Here is a 20,553-nt window from a genome sequence, read left to right on the forward strand (position 1 = left end):
AGACTAACTAACCGACTAGTCTCAGCTCTGACACGCTATTACTTCATACCTCGAAGATCGTCAAGCCATCGCCGTCTGCCTCATCTGTCTTAGTCAGCATCAACAAAAAGCCCTTCGCGACTTTTCTTCTTCTTCTTTTCGACCTTTCGCTTTCTTTCTTCAAGCCTGCGACTCTTCACGGCCGGCTAAGCAGCGCGAGATCTCAGTCACTCTTTTGTTAATTAGTTACTTCTTCTTCTTCTTCTTCTTCTTCTCTTTGTCCATTGCTCTTCTTTCTTTTGTTATATCTACTTCCCCGTCTCCCGCTGGCTGACGGCTTTTCCCTGCGTCCGGCTACGCGTAAACTCCCAGCGAAGGGGGAAAACAACAAAAAAACCCACGTCACACCTTGGCTCCCCCCAGAGAGCAAGCAAGCGAAGCCTGACCAGCCAGTCTGCCAGCCAGCCCCCTTGCATCTCATCACGACCTGAAAAGGCGACCAGACTCTTCTCCTGCCTCGCTCCCGCGTAATTATCCCGTCGGATCGCATGTCTGCTCGTCTTTGAGGACAAAAAACGGGACCCTCGTCGACTCCTGTTGGGGGGCGGGCACTGCGCATCGCGGATTGGGCTCCGGGCAGGCGATAATGAGGTCGCACGTCTGAATTCTCCGTAGCAGATACCGAGAATTCCAAGGAGAGAAGACGTCTGGGAAAGAAAAAAACGAATAATAATAATAATACAAAAAAAAAAAGAAAGGAGAAAGCAGGCAGCGACAGGCACCGCACTCGCCTTTCGCACCCGATAAAACCTCGACAGATATCTTCGATTACGGACCGGAATAGCCATGGACGACCCATTTGTGGCGACCCCTCTGGCCGTTGCCCAGTCGCAGCGAGAGTCGCACCGCTACTCGTCCTTTGACAACCAGCTGCTGACCCTGAACTCGTCTTCACCGTCTCAGCTGAAACGGGCTCTGGAAATTCACCTCGCTGAAACTGACCGAAGGCTAGAGGAGACGTCCAGGCTTGGCACTGCCCTCATCCGCCAGCAGCAGGAACTTGCCGACAAGCTAAAGGAGGTCGAGGAGCAGGAAGACGAAGGCGAGATTGGACCCGAGCTGCGTGAAAAGCTGCTCGCCTTGGAGAGAGACTACAATGAGATCGGACGTGAGTCGGCCAGGACGACCTTTGGTGCCAAGCCAAGGCTGCTCGCACCTGAAGATACGCCCCTAGATAGTCGGGTAAGGTCGCCATCACACACATATACATGCATACATACATATATGCCCTTTTTATATCAATGTATACATGCTAACACAAGAGTAGACTCCCTCGAGCCCGGCTTATCTGTCAAGCCAGGCGACCAATTCGCCCTCCAAAGTCAGCGTTCCGTCAAGGAGACAGCGCAACCAGCCTGCCAGCCGTATACACGATATTGAATTTGCTACCGAGATCAGCACGTCACTTCTGACCCAAGTCCGCCAGCTTCAGGCTCTCCTTGCCGAGCGAGACGAAGCTCTCCGCGAAACGAACCTGGAAAAGTCTAGGCTCGAGCTCGAAGCCGAAGGCTTCTCTCAGCGCATCAGGTCCCTAGACGAGAGTGAACAGCGGTACAAAGATGAAAACTGGAGGCTCGAAACACAGTCCCATGAACTCATGGCCGCCGCCAAGGAGGCTGCAGCTCGTGAAAATCGGTTGACCGCCAATCTAAATGCCTTGACTTCGAAGAAGAATAGTGTCCAGCGCGAGCTCGACGAGCTCAAGCAGGCCAACGGAAAGCTGATTGAAGAACAATCCGCAGCCCAAAAGGCTCATGATTCTGAGCTGCATATCCTGCGACGCAACCTCAACACCGGAGATGCTGAACGTAACAATCTGCGAAAGAAGGTTGACGAGCTAGTCGGACAGAATCAAGAGCTGGCAAAGGCTGTAGCCGTCAAACTTCGGCAACAAGAGTCTGAACCGGCTAGGAATGTTGACGCAGAGTCCAGAAACAACGATGATGATGAGGATACCCCTGAAAATTCCCCTCCTCCGTCACCTAACAAGGTCACGCCCCGTCACGGCCACTTGGAATCCGAAACTCTCAAGAGCTCTCTCCATCATGCCCACCGTATGATCCAGAACCTCAAGAGCAACATTCACCGTGAAAAGTCGGAAAAGATTGAACTAAAGCGCATGCTACAAGAAGCCCGCGATGATCTCGAAGCCCGCAGAAACGAAATTGCTGCAGCTCAAGGCAGCGCGCAGAAACGTCAAAGAACCAAAGCAGAGATCTTCAAGAAACCTCCGCGTCCAGATATGCTTGGTGCCGGCAGAAGAGGTATCACCGAAATTGAACTTGACGAACCCGATTGGGAAGATGAAGAGGTCATGGAACCCAGCCCTACCAAGACTGTACGACCCAGACAGACATCAATTGTCTATACCCGTCCCCGGGCCCGTCCTCGCTCTGGCTACGTGAGCGCTAGCGATGCATACCAGACCGCAAACGAAACTGAAGACGGTGGCTTTGAGACTGCGCATGAAGCCGAGACAGCGACCGAAAGTGAAAATTTCCAGACAGGCGCTGAAGACAATGCGGGAGACAGCAGCGACGAGCTCACAGAGACGGAAGACCGCGCAGCTGAACAGGTTGCATTGACAAACGCAAAGCCGTACAAGCTCCGAACCGCAAAGGCCGGCGACCGCTCCTCATTCATGAGCACCGCATCCACCTCTGCTGACGAGGATGATTATCCTTACAACGAAGTGCATACGCCTGTGCAATCTCATCCTCCGCGCTACCGCCTGAAGATGCAAAAGGGCCGAAACGCAAGGTCGTCCGAGGAGACGATCCAGGCCGGCGGAAGCATGGGCTATGAGGCCCAGTCTCCCGGCAGCATGCATAGTCCTAAACCTAGAGTTGAGGGCGGGCGAAGCCTCTTCGCAGAGCTTGGTGAAGCTGGCATGGGCAGCGATGGTGAATTCGGGAGCCCGCTGCAGCAGACCAACAAAAACCCTGTCTCACCTGACTCTACCCCTATCCGCAACCTTCGCTTCTTCCAAAATAAAGAGGCTGACCAGCCACCTCGTGTACCCATGGTCGATTCTTCCATGATGACCGAGCCCTGGCCTGCTCCAGCTCCTGCAAGCGAAACTGTAGCTACACAGACTCTGCCCCCTCAGACTGCGGATGCAACAACTTCCACCACGCCCGCAGTCCTCGTCGACAGCTCAACTCAGTCTGTAGAATCGAAACGCCCAATTACCCAGACTGAAGCAATGGTTATCTTCAACACTCTGCCGTCAGAGCCTGTCAAATCAGTAGATATGGCAACTCAGTGTTCCCCTGTCAAACCTCAGCCCATGGTGCAGAGTGGTCTGGTAGTCATCCATGATACGCCACCCGCTCAGCCTTCAAGGTCTCCAGCAGTGGACATGGCAACTCAATATGTTCCTGCAAAGCCCCAGCCCATGGTACAAAGCGAGGCGATGGTCATGTTCGATTCTCCTCCAGTTGCTACGCCTGTCGAGGAGGATAGATCCCGCGATATTGTCGCACCAATCCCTGTTCCTGTTCCTTTGTCTTCCTCATCCCCTGAACCAGAACCTGAACCGACTCCCGAGCCAATCAAACTGGAATTGTCACCAATGCTGTTCGAAGAAACGACCCCTGTCCCGGCACCTGTTGTTGAACAGCCGCGACGAAACTCAATGCATCTCGCCTTTTCGAATGTTACATTTGAACAATCCCGTCCCGTCACTCCTCTGCCAGTTCCGGCTGCTGTTCCCGTACCTCCTTTCACTCCTCCAAAATACATGGCATCTTCCATCCAAACCATCGACACACCACCAATTTCTCCTCCCACTCAGCCTGAAATTGTCAAGCCATCCATCCAACTAGAGATGTCGTCAATTTATGCCGAGTCAACTACGCCCATTGTGCCAGAGATCACGGAGCCTACCGTTGCCCCACCGGTAATAGCAGTGGCTGCTGGCTCAGATGACTTCCATTCCGTCGGAACATCCCCAAGAAGGCCGAGAACTGCGGTACATGATAGGGATACAGATGTTCCTTTGTCCTTGGAATCATCTCGTGAAATGATGCCGCCACCCAAGTTCGTCACAGAGGACACGAGCGTCACTAACTCCGGACCAGCATCGCCATCTTTTGCACCCGTCAGCGTCACAGAGAATGGAGCTCAGACTATCTTGACCAGCAAGCAGATTGATTCTCTCCTACTAGACAAATACGTAATGCCACCACCGAAGACTCCAGAGTCGAGAATGGCAGCTCCCACATTCCCAGCCACACCTGAGGAATCTGCCTTGGCTACCCCTAGAGCCAAGACACAGCCCTCAACAGCTAATGATAATTTCCTACTTCCCAATGCTGCTGCTATCAAACGACCTGGGAGTGCAGGAAGCAGACGCAGTGCAGTGGTCCACCCCCCTCTTCCAGCAGACCATAAACAAGCAATTGCTGCCGCTACTCAGAGACTATCAACCGAAAGCCCAACAGCTAGTGCCATGGGACCTCCAGCAGCTCCTGCTTCTGCCTATCGATCAGGAGTTCCATCATCTCGACCAAGGACGCCGAACGAACAAGCTACCGGAACTGCCATTTTACACGGCAGCAATGGGTCAAAGGCACAAAACAAGCACAGCAGCGCTGCGTCCCGACGATCTTCGATTTCATCTTTCGCCTCTGAACTGGATGATCGGTTCAATCTATCAAGGTCGGAATATGGCTTTGAACCCGGTACGGATCCTCGCATGATCCAGGCCATAACGCAGACAATGATTGGAGAGTTCCTCTGGAAGTACACTCGCAAGGCAGGTCGTCCAGAATTCTCCCAGACAAGGCATAGACGATACTTCTGGGTCCACCCGTTCACCAGAACTTTGTACTGGAGCACCCAGAGCCCGCAGACTGCTAGCAAAGCCCAGTTGATGGCCAAGAGCGTAGCCATTGAAGCCGTCCGAGTTGTCACTGACGATAACCCGTACCCTCCTGGCCTTCACCGCAAGAGTTTGGAGGTCGTTACTCCCGGTAGAACCATGCGGTTCACTGCTGCCACCAGCCAACGCCACGAGACCTGGTTCAACGCACTTTCATACCTCCTCTTACGCGCCAATGAAGAAGAGGGGGATTTTGTGCTACACAGCACACCAGAGGACGGCCCGATTGACTTCAACCCTTCTCTAAACGGCAGGTCATCCCGCATGACTGACTATTCCCGACGCTCTGCCGCTTCGCATAGCAGCAGAGCAGCCCGAGGCGTGGGCCGCGGGTACGATATAACTCCCGGTCATGAATCGCCATCTCTCTCCGTCCGACCACCTGATTCTACTACGAAGGCTGAACAGGCCCGACAAGGCTCTGTCTCGAGACTAAGCAGCATGTTCAAAACCTCCAATATGATGGGAACTTTCTCTAGCCGTCGAAGTCGGTACGGTGGCAAGCGTGGAAGCGTGGACGATACAAGCCAAGAAGATAGTGCCGAAGATCTAAGGCGTATCTTAGAAAGGCAAGAAAGAGAGGCTGATAAAATAGAGAATGTCCGCGCTTGTTGTGACGGTAAGATTGAATTTTCCCTTATTTTTTCCATTCTTTCTCCAGGCTGAGCCTTGTGCTGACTTTTTCTTCCTAGGCAAACATGATGTTGGCTCCCTTTCAAGAACCAGCCGCTTCGTCAACTCGAGGCTGAGCAATCACTCGCATTCCTAGGTTGACTATTCCTTCAACCTATGCTTATAGAACAGAGCATTTCTGCAAATGATACCTATTACTACCTTCCCATGACCGTGGTACTAAAAGCAGCGAACAAAAGTCCCAACCTTTGGTGATTGTCCACCTTTTACGAATTTCCTTCATTGGTTCTCATTCATGACGTGTCTGGCTATCATGCCGCATCTTCACTCTACAATAGCTTTGTAATACTTCTGTCATGCTTACTTCTCCCTCATCTTCCCTTCATTTTTACGTTTTAGCCCTTGACATTTTCACTTGACTTCTTATGCTAATTGTTTTTCAGGATGGTGTATTATGTGCCTGATGTTCGAGCGTTGCTCTCCTTGGTGCTTATACTTATACTCCCACCTCCTAAAACCTCATGTACCAACTTCTCGTTCGATCGTTCCACTACTCCTGCTCTGCCTTGCCTATTACCATTTTCCTGCTCCAAATCTTCATTTTTTTGCGCAGCTGTGAATACTTCTTTCGTTTTGCAGATTCATTTCATTACTTCTTCGCTTTCACTGTTGGCCGACTTCTTTCTTTTTCTTTTTACTTGTTTCATATGTCAGATTGGTCAAGTTACTTTTCTTGGACCGCTTGCTCTCTCTTTGATTTACTTGTGCATGCCTTCCTCCCTTCGCTTTGATGGGCGGATTGATATAACTACTAATCTTTCCCTGTCCTGTCTGTTTCGATCCCGGCTTCTTCTTCTCGTCTCAAACATCTCTCTATCTTCTCTCATCCTAAACATACCATACCTAAATAAATCAAATATCAATCAACTCTTCTGGCTTTTGTACTTCTTTCCACAGCGTCACTAGTCAAGACTATTCTTTGGTTTGTATTTAAATGAAGTTATCCTGTCTTTGCAGGAATAGATGTTTTTCTGAAGCTTGTAGGTCCTGCTTAAGCACATACAACGCTGTGTATACGAAGATGCGTGCGGGTATCAAAGAGTCAGCGACCAAAGTGGGAAGTTTAACTGCAAGACCCGGGCCCGAGTTCCCGAAACTTTGCCCATTCCAAGGGATATAAAAGCCACCACTGAGCCCAACTTTAGCCAACAAGGGCGTTCTCCCCGCTCTCCAGCTCTCACACTCGACCGCACTTTTTCCACCCTATCTGGCTTATGGGCCTAGTTTTTTTTTTTGGACTGGCTTTAATCTGATATAACCAACTACCAATAACTACCTGACCATGCCTACCGTTGGTGAACGTATATATGAGCTTGCGGAGCCAGGCTTCCTCGGCGTCTGGGCTGCGTACAGTAAGTAGACGACATGCCTGAAAGCGTTGTAGGAGATGAAAAGGCCCCCCTTTGTACAAACGTTAATCATTTATCTAGGTTTTATGACGGTGATGCTGGAAACCATTCTGCGTGGTCAGCTACTTGCACCTATATTCAAGCTGCAGGAGATCAAAGAAGAAGCCTTCTCAAGGTTCTGGATAAGTTTCTCAGGTGCCCGAGATAAAGCAAATCAAGATCCGAATGCTCCTGTGCCAGAGCCCGCTGCCTCAAGTGCTCTTATACCCCCACTCCTCGCCCATGCGGACGGGGTTGTTCTTGACATCGGCCCTGGGACAGGAACCCAAACGCCGCTTTTCACAAGCCCGAATTTGCGGATCATGTATGGTGCAGAGCCATGTCTAGGTCTTCACGAGGACCTTTCTGCTAAGGTTGAATCATGCGGTCTGGGATCCAAATATCGAATTCTACACTGTGGAGCCCAGCCTGATTCTTTGCTCCCTGCGCTGAAAAAGGCCGGCGCACTTGATGACGAGAACAATGAGGGAAAAGGTGTTTTTGATACCATTGTCTGTGTCCGAGTCTTGTGTTCCGTTCCGGAACCAGAGAAGACGATAAAGGGCCTTTATGACTTACTCAAACCGGGTGGGAAGATATTGATTTGCGAGCATGTGGTGAACCCTTGGACCACACCCAAAGGAAGCTCCGTTGCAAGATTTGTTCAGGCTCTATATGGTCTTTCGGGCTGGAGCTTCTTCATGGGGGGATGTAATCTCGATAGAGACACTGAGCGTACACTTCGAGCTGTTGGTGATGCTGATGGTGGTTGGGGAAGCGTGGATCTAGAATCATCGTTTACCTCAGGGCCATTGCCCTACGTCTCTGGGACTCTAGTCAAGCGAGGATGAAGGGTAAAATATATGGACGGTTTTACGTTCTGCATAACTAAAATTTGAATATAGCCCTTAGGGAATGCAAACAAGTACAATTTTTCATATATATATATATATTTGATATGTTATTAGGGTGTCTAAATAAGGGTATTATATATGCCATCATAAGTCGTAAGTTATACGCCTGAGCCAAAAACACCGTGAAGGCGTGAATTCTATAGGGGAATGCTTCTAAGCGCGGGTTTAGGTCGATCTGGGGGCCACCAATCGAACAAATCCAGCGCTTCAGATGTCCAGGGCCCTTGTTCGACTTCAACCTCTGGTTCATCGATGGGTGGTAGGTTTAGAAGTCGGTCTGGGAAAAGCTTCGTCTGGATAACTCGTTTTTTAGGCACAGGCCGGGGTGGGTTTGACGTCGACATGTCTGATTTTGACCTTTCAAGTGATCCATTATTTGGTAGTCCGTTTTTTGGTTCCCTCAGTCCAATCTGAGATATAGCCTCTTCCGGTACTGGAAATTGGGCCGAAGTTGCGGCTTTCACAGACATAGAATCTGTAGCGGAGAGACTCCGCTGGATATTATGAGATTTCTGCTGCTTAGGGCCAGGAGACTTTGAGTCCGGTACCATACCCTCATTATCGTCATGCTGAGTCTCTTGTTCTTGGGCATTAACCGCAGCTGGCTTGAAAAATCCCAGTAAGCTCGTTGCTTTTTGTTGCACACGAGGGCCCTCACCGTCATTACTCTCATTGTTAAGAAATTGTGCTGTAGATTGGCACGAGGTTATATTCTTGTCCCTTGGCACCAAGGCAGGTGAGGCCTTGGGGCCTTCTACTTTCTTGGATGATTCAGAATTTAGAATTGCATTGTCAGTGAGTTTTCTCTTTTCTCTTGCCTTGGCTTGTTGTTCGGCAAGTTTGTCAACAAATATAAGTTGGTTGCGAGGCTGCCTGGGCGCAACTTCAAGGGTCGTCGTGGGTACATTGCCAAACATGGATGTAAGAGATTTCTGATTTGTCGGTACTTTATTACTAGATTTTTTTCGACGGTCCTTGGTGGAGACTGGCTCCACCTCAACTGTGCTCGCAGGCCGGAATGATGCGGTTGAGGCTGATGCAAATCCAGGGCGGCTTTCATTTGATATCTTATTACACAGGCTTGTGACCCCACCTAGAGTTCGACGTTCAGTGCCTAGGGTTTTGCGGGGCCTGCTATTAACCGCTTCTTCCACATTGATCTTCGATGTCTTTCCAGGAATCTTTGTTGGCGGTGGTGAAGGTGACAGCGTAGATGGATCTGCCCGCTCACAGCCGGGAGATGGTTTTCGCTTCTTGGCCGGTCTCTCCTCAGATTCGCATATGCTTCTGTTCAATCGCTCCCGCTCTTCATAGGGTGACCTTATCACTTTTGTCGGTTGTATACTCTTCTTAATTCCAAGCACTTCGTTCAGAGACTTCATGGACGAACCGCTGGACAGAAAAGGAGCTTTGAAATCGCTTGGCAGTCCTGTATTGCTATTCCGTGTGTGGGCTTGAGAGGGTTTTTGTTTGGTGGGGGATGGCTTCCGTTTCTCGAGGAGTTCCGTCAAATCGGTTACTGTGCTCTCAAGCTGTTCACCAGCTTGGACCAGGACACCTCTCTCCAGTTCGAACTCATCCCCATCCTGCAGCATGTCACGATCTCGCCAGTGCAAATCTCCAACCAGGTTCCCAGTAGGATCATAAACCATAACACGTTTGTTAAAGGTGTGAAATCGGAGGAATCCATCCTGCCATCTTTTCGCTTTCCGCCTGATATCGTGGGTGAAAAGGCATTGGAATTTGATCACTGGCGCGGTATTCTGGGTTGGTGGAACTGCGAGGCTCGATCGTTGAGAAGCCATGGCTCAGTCCCAAATTCAGCCTGGTATTATTCCGTCATATGTCGGCTTCCTGATATCTCCATCTTTCTCCAAAATATTCTTCCCCTAGATGCTGTGTTTGCTTGTTCAAAAGCCGTTTGACATCAAAACTTCCCTCTTTGAGTTAAAACGCGTCGACGCGTGACTTTTGCTTAGTCATTGGTTCTTATCGATAGCGTTTAGTTAACTGGTTATTAGTCATCGGTGTTATTCGCGTCCCAGCAAGGAAATTCGCTACTCCAACATTTCATTAGAGAGCGAAAACCGCGATTTTCTGTATATTTTTCGATTTAAAGACCAATATTCAGCCGATGAGGATGGCCTTTCTGGCTACTCTTCGTTGTCAATCTACGCTGGACATCCATATTCATTAAATAAGAACTTGGACGGAGAATTACGATAGAGTTCGGGACCGTTGGTTAACTAGCCACAGAGTAACCAACCAACTAACTAGTGACAAGGAGTGACATTGTTACAAGATCCTCACCCTTCGCAGTTCAATGAAGTAAGGAATAGGGAAAAAGGGACGGGTTAGGACAAAAACGACAATACCAACGCCGGTATAAAATACTCCTGCATGAGGCCACCGGCTGCCCCTCCAGCAACCCTACAAGTGGTTGGTGATGCCAGCATGCAGCTACTCCGTAACTAATCATGGTTCTTAAGGCGCGGGCAAGGAGACATCACAGGGATTAGGCTGAAGCCTAGGCTGGGTAGACTCCGGGTTCTCTTTGCTCTTTAATTAACACGTTTGACCCTAAGTTGTTGCTAATAACTCCTGTCTCTCCGTTCTTTAGACGATAGCTACGGCATCTCCGTATGAAACAGCCCTCCCGAATATGCATAAGTATGAAGAGAGAGAGACACACAGATCAGGCCTGGGAAGCAACCACGATGACAAGCTAGTTATATGTATATGTCTAGAGCGGAACTCCACCACTTGGCATATGCTTAAGTAGAGTATAACGCGTAATCGTTCGATGGATGCTTACAGACTGCAGCTCTGGGAGGCCATATACTTGCTTTGGGTGCCACTGGTCCATAAGGAGTACAACTTTAGTTACCTGGCCCAGCGAAAAGGCGCGGCGGATTCCCACAGGTCGCACAGAAAGCACTGAAGCTGATGAAACAACAGGGATTGCTCGCGCTTGACTCTGTGACGCAGCCGGTTTCCCTACTCCGTGCTCTCACACATTATTAACATACTTGCGGCCTTCACTCGCCCTTTCTCTCTCTGCTATTCTCTCGCGTACGGTACAGACATCTATCCATGGGAGGATGCTGAGTGGCTCTGTGTCTGGGAAGCCTTTTTTTCCGCCCATGCCGGACCCCGCCGCTCCTATGCTTTGTTTAAATATCGACCTTGGAATTAAAATTTTCCTTATCTCCTCCACGGCCAGCTCTTTTCGCTTTTGAGAGCTGTGTTCCAGACTCAGTTTGCACCATTCAACGGCCATTTCTGGTCTATCCCGTAGGCTATCCATAGGCCACCAGCGTACGGCGGGACGAAGCTTACCGCGGATCCCTTTTCAGCCAGGTATCGCGCAAAACCGCCACCATGCTCAACATTAATCGCCAGTTTGGGAAGTTTATGAAACGTTCAGCGGACGAGAGCCAGGTCTCTGTTCTGCTCAAGGACTTTGACGATGCCGATAAGCTATTGCAGAAGGTATTGTGTTCTTCCTTTGCATATTCCTATCCCCAGTCGATCAAACGACACACTTGCTCGCAGCTAGACCTGTTACTGAATCTGATGAACGTCATAGATCATTGAATCGAGTAAAGCATGGCGCGACGCATGGTCATCAATATTCACATATCAGGCCCGCCTTATTCAAGAATTCGAGCAGCTATACAATCCCATTGTTGGCGCATCGGAGCCATCATCAGACCATACACCCGCGGTAGTCCCCGAGCATACCTTACATCGTGTTGTCCGATTGAGAGAGGAATATGATTCATTAAAGGCAGATCTAGTCGCAGAAGTGAGTGCTGTTGATGACCGGATTATTCGGCCGGCTATGGATGCAAGAGACTATCTGCAACCGTTGAGAAAAGTTATAAAGAAACGAGAGGACAAAAAGGTATGCATTGATATAAGCATCCGCGGAGGGCTACCTGGATATAATGTGTTTCGAGCTAACCAGTTCATGTAGCTGGATTTTGAAAGATATCAGGGCCGGGTTGACTCCTCAAGGAAGAAGACAAAGCGCTCTGACAGAGACAATGCTGCTCTAGCAAAGGCAGAGGCGGATTTATCTAAGGCTACGGATGTAAGTAGTTTCTTCTTCCCTATAAAGAGTCAAGTATCTAACATGATGTAGGATTATAATGCAGCAGACGACCACTTACGTTCTGTTCTCCCTGGAATAATAACGGCTACCTTTTCTATTCTCCCACATCTTCTTGGTGCGCAGATCGAGATTCAGAATACATTGCTTGCTCTCTACTATACTGCACTTCACACATACTGTGAAGAACAGCAGCTTCCATCTCCACCGCCACCTATGGAGGATATTATCCGGACATTCGAAGAGAGTTTCCTCAATGTACAGCGTGAAATAGAAAGCTTCAATTGTGTTGCCGGTGGTAAAACAGCCCGCCAGCCACGAACCTCCGGAGACCAAAGGAATGGGAACCACGCCTCTTCAAACGGTCGTCCAGTTATTGGTGCTGGGAGTACCTTACGCAAGCCATCTACTTCTCCCAATTCACTTTCCCGCCCACCCTCTACTCCATCCTTAAACTCTAGACCCCGGATCGGCCGCTATGCATCGTCATCCCAGCTCGACACCCAATCTGCCTCAGAGCAACCAGCACACGAGTCTCCAAACAACAGTAGTGCCCACCACTTTACTCCTACTGCTACACCTCCCCACAACCCAACCCAATATGTCCCTCCTATACCCACCAGCACGAAACCAACGCAGGCCGCAAACCCCTCGATGTCCGGGATAGCATCTCTTGCAGCCGCGGCTGCAAAGAAGAAACCTCCACCTCCACCTCCACCACGGACACCATCCTCGAGCCAAATCCAGTTCGTCACTGCGCTCTATGACTTTGGCGGACAAGGAGCTGGCGACCTTGTTTTCAAGGAAGGGGACCGAATCCGCGTCATCAAGAAAACCGATAGTACAGATGACTGGTGGCAGGGAGAGTTACGTGGTGTTAGAGGAAGTTTCCCTGCAAACTACTGCTCTTGATTTGAATATAAAGCATAAAATGAATAGCATCAATAAACCATATTGCCTCGCTTTTAGCCTTATTTCCCTCGGTTGGGCCTCCTACCGGATGCTCCGCATAGTTTATGGATGTTGCGTTTACTTTTTTTTTTGGCTTAGGATCTTTGTTGTTATTTTGAAGAATATTTTTGCTAAGTTTACCATTGACCATTGCATATATGGACAATTTTTCAGCATACCTTTGCTATGGCTGCTTCTCTTGCTGGTTGCGTATATAAAATGGCATGACCTAACCTGAATTGCCGACTTTAACTTTTACAATATAATATAGAAATATGACACTAGTTTATGACTAGAAGTGGACGACGGCTTAATATATATATTGATTAAGCTATGTAGGGCGTATCGTACACCTAAGCAACAATGGCATAAACTGCCATCTTGTGTGCACTATACTATTCCAACCAACAAAAGGGATGTTCGAAGAATTAAGGTAGGTTAAGCAAAAGAGAATCCAATGGCTCCTCAGCTTATAAAAATGCGGGCTCAGGGGTTCCATCGTCAGCATTTCTCCTTGGAGGCTGGCTTCGCTCGCTTAAAAAGATATCCACCATCCGCTTTGTGCTAATCGTACTATGGAGGCCATTGAGCTTTGAGGCATAATTCGGGCGCTCACTTTGGCGGTACGACGCAGAGTCCCATTTATTTTCTTTAGTACCCTTCGTCCGTTCACGCCTAGGACGCACGGAGTTGAACTGGATTTCCTGAAGTAGATTTTTACTATCGCCCGGGCATATAGGGGATATTGATTGCTCATATCGACCTCGAGGAGACTGATTACCACTTAAGAGGGAGGAGTCCTCCTGGAGACCATTGTCTCCGGCCGGGCGTGTTTTATTATACAGGAGGGAAGGAACAGAGGCAGTTGTTGGTGTTCTCGAAATACTCCTAGCCCGAACAGATAGTGGTGATGGAGTCATTTCGCTATCACATATCAATGGAGTAAACGACTGATGGGTCGTGGAGGTCGTTATAGATGGTTTTCGTATTACCGTGCTGCATGCTGATAGTTTGCCATTTGGCGAACTACGTAATGGGCGTGAGAAATTACTGCTTGGTATAGGGAGTGCTTCTGCTATATTTTCCTTGGATTCACCATTAGTAGACTTCGCCTTGGTAGTGCTGTTGAAATTTATTACTTCGTGGGATGCTTGCGTATTACGAGCCAGCAAAGAATACTGGAGCTCCTCGGGGCTTGGTTCATTAATCTGGGTATCCTCTCGGTAATGTCCATGGAAGGTGTACTCTGGGTTTGCTAGACTTGCTGAGCGAGCAGCAGCATCAATCAAGTCCATTTGAGAGTTCATCCATGTTTTCCAGTCACTGCTGGCTCCTCTCGTAGCCTGACTGGCACGCCTAGGAGGATACGGTAGACGCCGGCTGTCAATTATTGTGGCAGTACCCGGTTCTTCCCCATCAGAGTCTGAAGTGTCAAGATCCAAGCCGTATGGGGACCGCACTTCTGTTGTTCTAGAATAGACACTCGGTGATAGTGGAGTGTCTCCGTCCCTAGGATGTCTACTTATAATCACGCTCCCAGTATCATCCTGACATTCTGATTGCTCCTTTTGCCATTCATCTGCAGACTTGTTTTGGACAAGAGCCGAGCCCGATACAATGTTTAGATCTAAGCTGCGAATTGTCTGGTCTGATCGCTTCTTAGAAATCATCTCGTTTTTGCGAGCAATCTCCTGTGGGGTTAGTTTAACAGTGTGGCTTGATCTCACTGAGAAGAGGCTTCGGGAACTCTGAGACGCTTTAGACGTAGACCTTGAGTGCCTTACGGAGGGCGCTCGTGGTGATTGTTTGACGGCTCTAATAGTCAGCGGAGAATCATTCACGGATGGAACACGGGTTGACCTGGCTTTTGACCTGGCTCGTGAAGCTTGGTTAGCCTGTCTGCTATTCTTAGTCTCATCAATGTTCCGCATGAGGGCAGAAAATATCCTTTGGCTATCAATATCAACTGTATTGTCACGAGGCTGCCGGAAAATAGAGTACCCATCATGATGGTGGCGACCCGGCGATGGAGTAGGCGTGTACATATCACTATCTTCGCGAATGATATCCAAGCCCTGTCGAGTTAAAGGAGGAAACTGCTTCATAGTTAATGTATTACCAGCTGTCGAGTCCGTCCAGCTTGTAACACGAGAGTTGAAAGTGGCCATACTTGAACTACTTTTCATAGACCGAACGCTTGGGGCTGCATTCGCAGCGTTTTGCGACATCAATTGCTCGCGATATTTTGCGTAGTCGGAAGAGTCATCAATATAAGAGTCTTCAGAGGACCCTACATCGGAAGAGTCATGATCGCGCTGGGTGCCGCGCTGCTCTAGTGATTCTCCTTGGGTACCTGATGGCCGCCTCCCGAAAATCCGACGGATGCTATTCTTGATGGAAAAGGAGAAAAAACGTCCCTTAGACCCACAGTGAATGCCAGTAGATGTATATCTCGAGGGAGTCGACCCACCATCCGCTCCGTTTGACCTCATAGATTTTTTGAATGGCTTTGGATCCTGCCGGGGCCTATGGGTAACAGCTGACTCTAACCCATTAGCTACCCGCTTTTGCTCCATAGATCTTTCAAATTGTTCTCGAGCGAGTTCGATTGGTAGGGTATTGGCCTTTGCACGGTTCGCTTGAGGAGACTTTGACTCGCTATCCCCCCTAAAAAGAGACAAAGATCTCCGAAGAGTACGGCGGGATAGACGGCTTGTGCCCGAGCTTGTACTTCGATTATTATTGGACCTGTGAGGTGAGTGTTCCGACTCATGGGAACTAGTAAACATCGATTTTGATTTTCGAAGCCTCCTGTAGGATGACGGTCGCGGCGACACTAAGCTGGGGTTTGGCCTATTCTGGTCCATCGTCCCGGAATCTTCAGTTGTTTGTGGAAGCGTTGTTGGCTCAGTGACAGCCGCGCGGCAATAGCTTTCACTCTCATTCCTTGTATCACTGAATCGAGAAAGGGACTGTTGATAGCCACCATCTATGCTGGACGAGTGATCACACTGCTTCTTGGAGCTTGACAGGCTGGAAGAAGGGCGGTTATCGTGACGCCGCATAGCTAAAGATGCTGCTGCCAAAGCCTGCAGCTGTGCCAGCTCAGAATTGAAAACATCCGAGGCAGCCAGTCGACGGTTCTGTACTGAAGCTGAGGACTTCGACCTCCTAACCCTGTTATTTGCACTTGAGTTGCTGGACAACATTTTTGTTTCTAGTAATTTTCTGACGTTTTCGATCTGTTATAGCTATTCCAATGTTTCTTTGGTAAAACAATGTATGACTGGGTATTTGATAGGAGAATATACAGAAAAAAAACTATGCCCTGTAGTACTTGGTTACCGGAAGAAAAAATTGCATTTTTCTTCCTCTGCCTTAGCCAGCATGTTTACGTCTTGCAAGCAAAAAGTGTCTAAGCACCGGGACAGTCGTAGCTTCCCCATCTGCGGGTAAATATTTAGAAGTAAACAAACAACTAAATTTGGGTATCAAAGTTGTAGCAAGTGCAGCCCATAGTTTTGGAGATGCACAAGAAGGAAGGAGTATAGCTGCGTGGCTTCGCTTCCTTTAAAATAAGCTTATACACCCATAACTGAGGCTGTGAGTGTGATTCGGTAAAGACTTTTCTCTTCTCTCTTCTCTCTTCTTCAAGTTGGTATGTGACCATGAAGGCCATCTCAACGGTATAACAACCAATGCAGTGCAGTTAGGATGATCTCAGTCCACCGCTGGCATAAGCAGCCTAGGGCTCGGCCGCGGACTGGATGGCTACCTCAAATCGACAGGAAACATCCCGAGGGCCATGCTACCCATCGTTCGTCCCGCACGAAAATGTGCAGAGTTCTATGTGACCGGGTGACCTCCAGGGATGGACGGTAGAATGACGTGAAAAAAGCTCGTCCAGCCCCCCTGTTTTTGTTCGCTTTCCGCGCTTTCTCCCGTCTTCCGCTTCCCGCTACCCGTACCCATCTGCACAGTTATGGGTGAAGTGGCTCTAACCGTCAGTTTGCCGGATGGCGAGTGGTGAATGGTGAACGGCACGGAGTAAGTTTTATATGCTCCAAGGTGATGTCGTCGGTTTTTTCCTTTTTCGGCTAAGCAAAGGCGTCTCGTGATCTCTTCGGCAAGCACAAAAAGGGGGAAGATGATCAGAAACAAGACGAACATTGACGCCAGACGAGACGACGACGGGTGCTACCATCTGGCCAATATGCGAGATGCTCCAGGGGTGAGACAACTCTTACATGATGAATACAACGGCAACACTGTTACAGGAAAAGAAGAGCCCACTTCGCCTGCAGAGTTCATGAGCTAAGTAAGTTAGCCATAAGTATACGAAAGTGAAATGGGAGACCCAGCCTGCAACCCTGCAACCTGCAACTTGCCAGGAGCCCCATCTCGACGGCCGGAGTACGGAGTCAAACATTATTCTCTATCTACCATTTGCTTACGGAGTAGTTACTCCATTTACACACACGTTAAGAGTATCTCTGATCCAGAGTCTACGGATACTAATGCTTATGCTAACCACCAACCAAGCAGGGTAGATGGGACATGTGCAACCCGTAAAGGAGTCCTTCAGCAACCAGAGACCCATGGGCAGACAGCAAACATTGAAGCTTCGTATCTTGATTTAAGCTTCTCCGTCACAGGAGAGGCGAAAGCCAAAGAAGAATTGAAACCAGAGAACGGAACAGAGTAACCAGAAAGGGAAGGGGGAGGAAGGGTGGGAGGAAAAGGAAAAAACAAAAAAGAAAGCAAGCTCGCAGCAAGCTCGCGGCTTTCCCGCCCACAATAAGTGCTGGAGGTTTGCTGCCCAACCCCTCCAATGGTCGTTCTTGGGGTTTCGTTCCATTACGCGATGAGAATCAGGGTCGGGATAGTACAGACGCAGCATACTTGCCGATGGAGTGAAAAGCAAAAAAAAAAAAAAAAAATTGGAGGAGTGTATGTACGGAGTATGAGGGGGGAAAGATTGGCTGGATATCTTATTTGATATCCTTGACTGCTCGTTGCTGCACTCCTGTCTTGGCTGACAACATCATGCATGGAGGGACTGACCAGCCTCAGCATGGCCGGAGTAGTGGAATGCTTCGCTCACACTTTTTCGATACAAGGGCGCATATAGTTATTCCGTGTTCAACGGGATTCTTGAGCACTGCCACTCGGTCCTCCGCGGTCGCTAAAATGTTCTTCGCTGAACGAGTTGCGCGGATATGTCGCCCAACACACATTATTCCATACAGGTATGCTTTTCCTTCTTCCTCAAAGAACGAGGGTAAAACATAAAAAGGAGGTCATTTAAGTACCCCCTACCCCGCTCTATTTGTCTTGTTCTGAATGCTCTTGAATTTCTATATGGGATGACACGCTGCACGAAATGCGCACCTTCCACGGTACCTAGGCAAAAGAATCGGCAGCTGCATAGCTACCAGCCCCTCAGGAAAAAAAAGCCGTTGATCGTGGCTTGAGGTGATGCCCAACCTGCATGGTCAATTTAAGTCAACCCCAAGGATTATATGGGGAGGAGGGGGAAGACCCAAAAAGACGGATGCCAGGAGTTGCTCCGTACGGAGTGTAACTACATACAGAACAACCACGTACATGTGTCAGCTGGGATACTGGTATTTTTTACTCCTTACGTACTTGCATATTTATGCACAGTGACGAAGGGTATGCAGGGAGAATGATTGAATCTCATGCAAGTCACATTTATTAATAATCCAGCTGCAGCCAGAATGTGGAAGATGCGAAAAGAAAAGAACAGGGAGGAGAAAAACAAATGCGGCCTCTACCCTGCCTTGTTGATGCGCATCGCTGAGCCAAATGAATAAGCTTAAAAAGACATTTTCTGTTTGTCTGCTTTTGCTTGGGCCTAGCACTGGGTATCTAACTAATTTCAACAACGCATCCTACCGCCCCCAGTGCTGACGACGACCCGGGAACTGGTGTTTTTCGTCTCATTTAGTGATGATGACATGGCAGTAGCATTCGTCAAGGCAAGGCTTGGTACCGTACACCTGCGGTTTCCGGGGGACACGAATTGCCAGGGGGGCTGTGGGATGGAAGGACAAGAGTTGTTGGCAAAGAAATGACTCGAAAGGGAAAGAAAAAAGCATGAAACCAGAGCCATTCTGAGTCCGGCAAATCCCAAATTTCCAACCACCGTTGGCGCTACGACGTGTCTCGTCAGGCGTGCATCGTATATCGAGAGATATACGCGCGGAGGAAAGTGTACACGTTCCCTGTTGCATATATAGGGAGGGCGTTATGTATAACCTGGAAACTGGTTCTCGGAGCTCGCATGGGCGTCAAGGCAAAACAAGGCTGAGAGCAAAGCAAAGCAAAATAAAAAAAAAAGGGCGAGGCGGCGAAAAAAGCCCTTCTCCTTGGACGGCCGGGGAGATGAGACGAGCAGTTCTAGCCTCGCTGGCCTTTGCCATCCCAATCTCGGTATAAACAAAGAACGCTTCTAGATCTTGCAGGAGACCTCCCCCCTTCCTCCCTTTTTTAGTGCGCTGCCTTGTGTCTAACCTGCCTTGATCTAGGTAATTGAACTAAGACTGGTATCGAAGGCGCCAGAAAAGAGAAAGACGCAAGTCTGGACCCTGTTGCCGATGGATCCGCCGTTTTTTTTTCGTCCTTTTTCTTTTCCCTTTTTTTCACTCCTTCGCTCTTTTGCCAGACGGCCCGACGCTAATTTGATGACAGCGAAAGGACGGTCCAATTGCGAGCGAAGATCAAGACAGGTCAGCACCGTTAAAGGCGATGACCCAGTCGACCGTTTTTTCCTTTCTTTTTCCATCACTACTTTTTTTTTTACTTTTCAATTAAAAACAGGGTAATCTTACTTTGATCCCACTTCTTGAAATTGAGACCAGACCGATTAATTTCCGTGACTGAAGGGCGGGCGAGCATGAGTCGTTTGAGCCGGAACAGCGGGTGAATAGGAAGCCGTCTTTGCAGTCCTGCAACAAGACTGTAACGGCGTCGGGGATGAGGAGCACGAGGTACGGAGTACATGGAGTATATGGAGTATACGGAGTACAGATATATAGTTATGCGACGGATTCCCAAGGTAGGGCTTGAGTTGAGCCTGCACCAGAGCAGCGTTAAGGCTGGCAGCAGACTTGAACCCGGGCGTCACGAAAAACCTGTTTGGGTGGAATCGCCGGCTGTTTCAGGAGGACGACGGGACCTTGTTGATGCCTGACATCGCCAGCAGCGCATCCATGTGGCTGATATATGTATGTATGGGGCGGGGAGGTGACTCTTCTGGAGCGAGAGGGAATGATGTAAGTATGTAAGCGAGGGGGATGAGTGAGGTTGGCTGCTGCTGGTGAATTTGTATGGAGTATCAGAGGGAGGAAAGACGGTGTGAAAAGGGCTGATGCAAAGGGCGGTGTCATCAGCTGTCTCTCTCGTCTTCTACCGCCTTCTTCTCTAGTCGGTTAACTAGCTAGTTATCCTGTTGGAGAAGGCTGACTTGTTGGTTGGTTGGTTAGTTGATGGGCTGGTTGGTGATGGTGATGGTGATGGTGATAATGTTCAAATTACTACTATTCA

At 49.0% G+C, this 20,553-nt stretch overlaps 5 protein-coding genes across 5 annotated transcripts; 3 read left to right on the top strand and 2 right to left on the bottom strand.

Moving 5' to 3' along the window:
• Window positions 1–825: 825 nt before the first annotated feature.
• Window positions 826–5,693, top strand: MGYG_03606 (anucleate primary sterigmata protein A; the record flags this gene model as incomplete). Its single annotated transcript, XM_003173383.1, has 3 exons — window positions 826–1,221; window positions 1,307–5,543; window positions 5,617–5,693. The coding sequence occupies 3 exons, from the start codon at window positions 826–828 to the stop codon at window positions 5,691–5,693; spliced, it is 4,710 nt and encodes a 1,569-aa protein (XP_003173431.1).
• Window positions 5,694–6,899: 1,206 nt separating this feature from the next.
• On the top strand, window positions 6,900–7,856 carry MGYG_03607 (phospholipid methyltransferase; the record flags this gene model as incomplete). The annotated part of the gene is made up of 2 exons (XM_003173384.1): window positions 6,900–6,969; window positions 7,048–7,856. 2 exons carry the CDS (start codon window positions 6,900–6,902, stop codon window positions 7,854–7,856), a joined length of 879 nt encoding a protein of 292 aa, XP_003173432.1.
• Window positions 7,857–8,056: 200 nt separating this feature from the next.
• MGYG_03608 (hypothetical protein) lies at window positions 8,057–9,724 on the bottom strand (the record flags this gene model as incomplete). The annotated part of the gene is made up of 1 exon (XM_003173385.1): window positions 8,057–9,724. The coding sequence occupies one exon, from the start codon at window positions 9,722–9,724 to the stop codon at window positions 8,057–8,059; it is 1,668 nt and encodes a 555-aa protein (XP_003173433.1).
• Window positions 9,725–11,300: 1,576 nt separating this feature from the next.
• MGYG_03609 (SH3 domain signaling protein) lies at window positions 11,301–12,945 on the top strand (the record flags this gene model as incomplete). The annotated part of the gene is made up of 4 exons (XM_003173386.1): window positions 11,301–11,411; window positions 11,509–11,826; window positions 11,899–12,015; window positions 12,067–12,945. 4 exons carry the CDS (start codon window positions 11,301–11,303, stop codon window positions 12,943–12,945), a joined length of 1,425 nt encoding a protein of 474 aa, XP_003173434.1.
• Window positions 12,946–13,454: 509 nt separating this feature from the next.
• Window positions 13,455–16,193, bottom strand: MGYG_03610 (hypothetical protein; the record flags this gene model as incomplete). Its single annotated transcript, XM_003173387.1, has 1 exon — window positions 13,455–16,193. The coding sequence occupies one exon, from the start codon at window positions 16,191–16,193 to the stop codon at window positions 13,455–13,457; it is 2,739 nt and encodes a 912-aa protein (XP_003173435.1).
• Window positions 16,194–20,553: the final 4,360 nt, after the last annotated feature.

This window comes from Nannizzia gypsea, genomic scaffold (genome assembly GCF_000150975.2).
Source record: "Nannizzia gypsea CBS 118893 supercont1.3 genomic scaffold, whole genome shotgun sequence".
Classification (NCBI taxonomy): Eukaryota; Fungi; Ascomycota; class Eurotiomycetes; order Onygenales; family Arthrodermataceae; genus Nannizzia; species Nannizzia gypsea.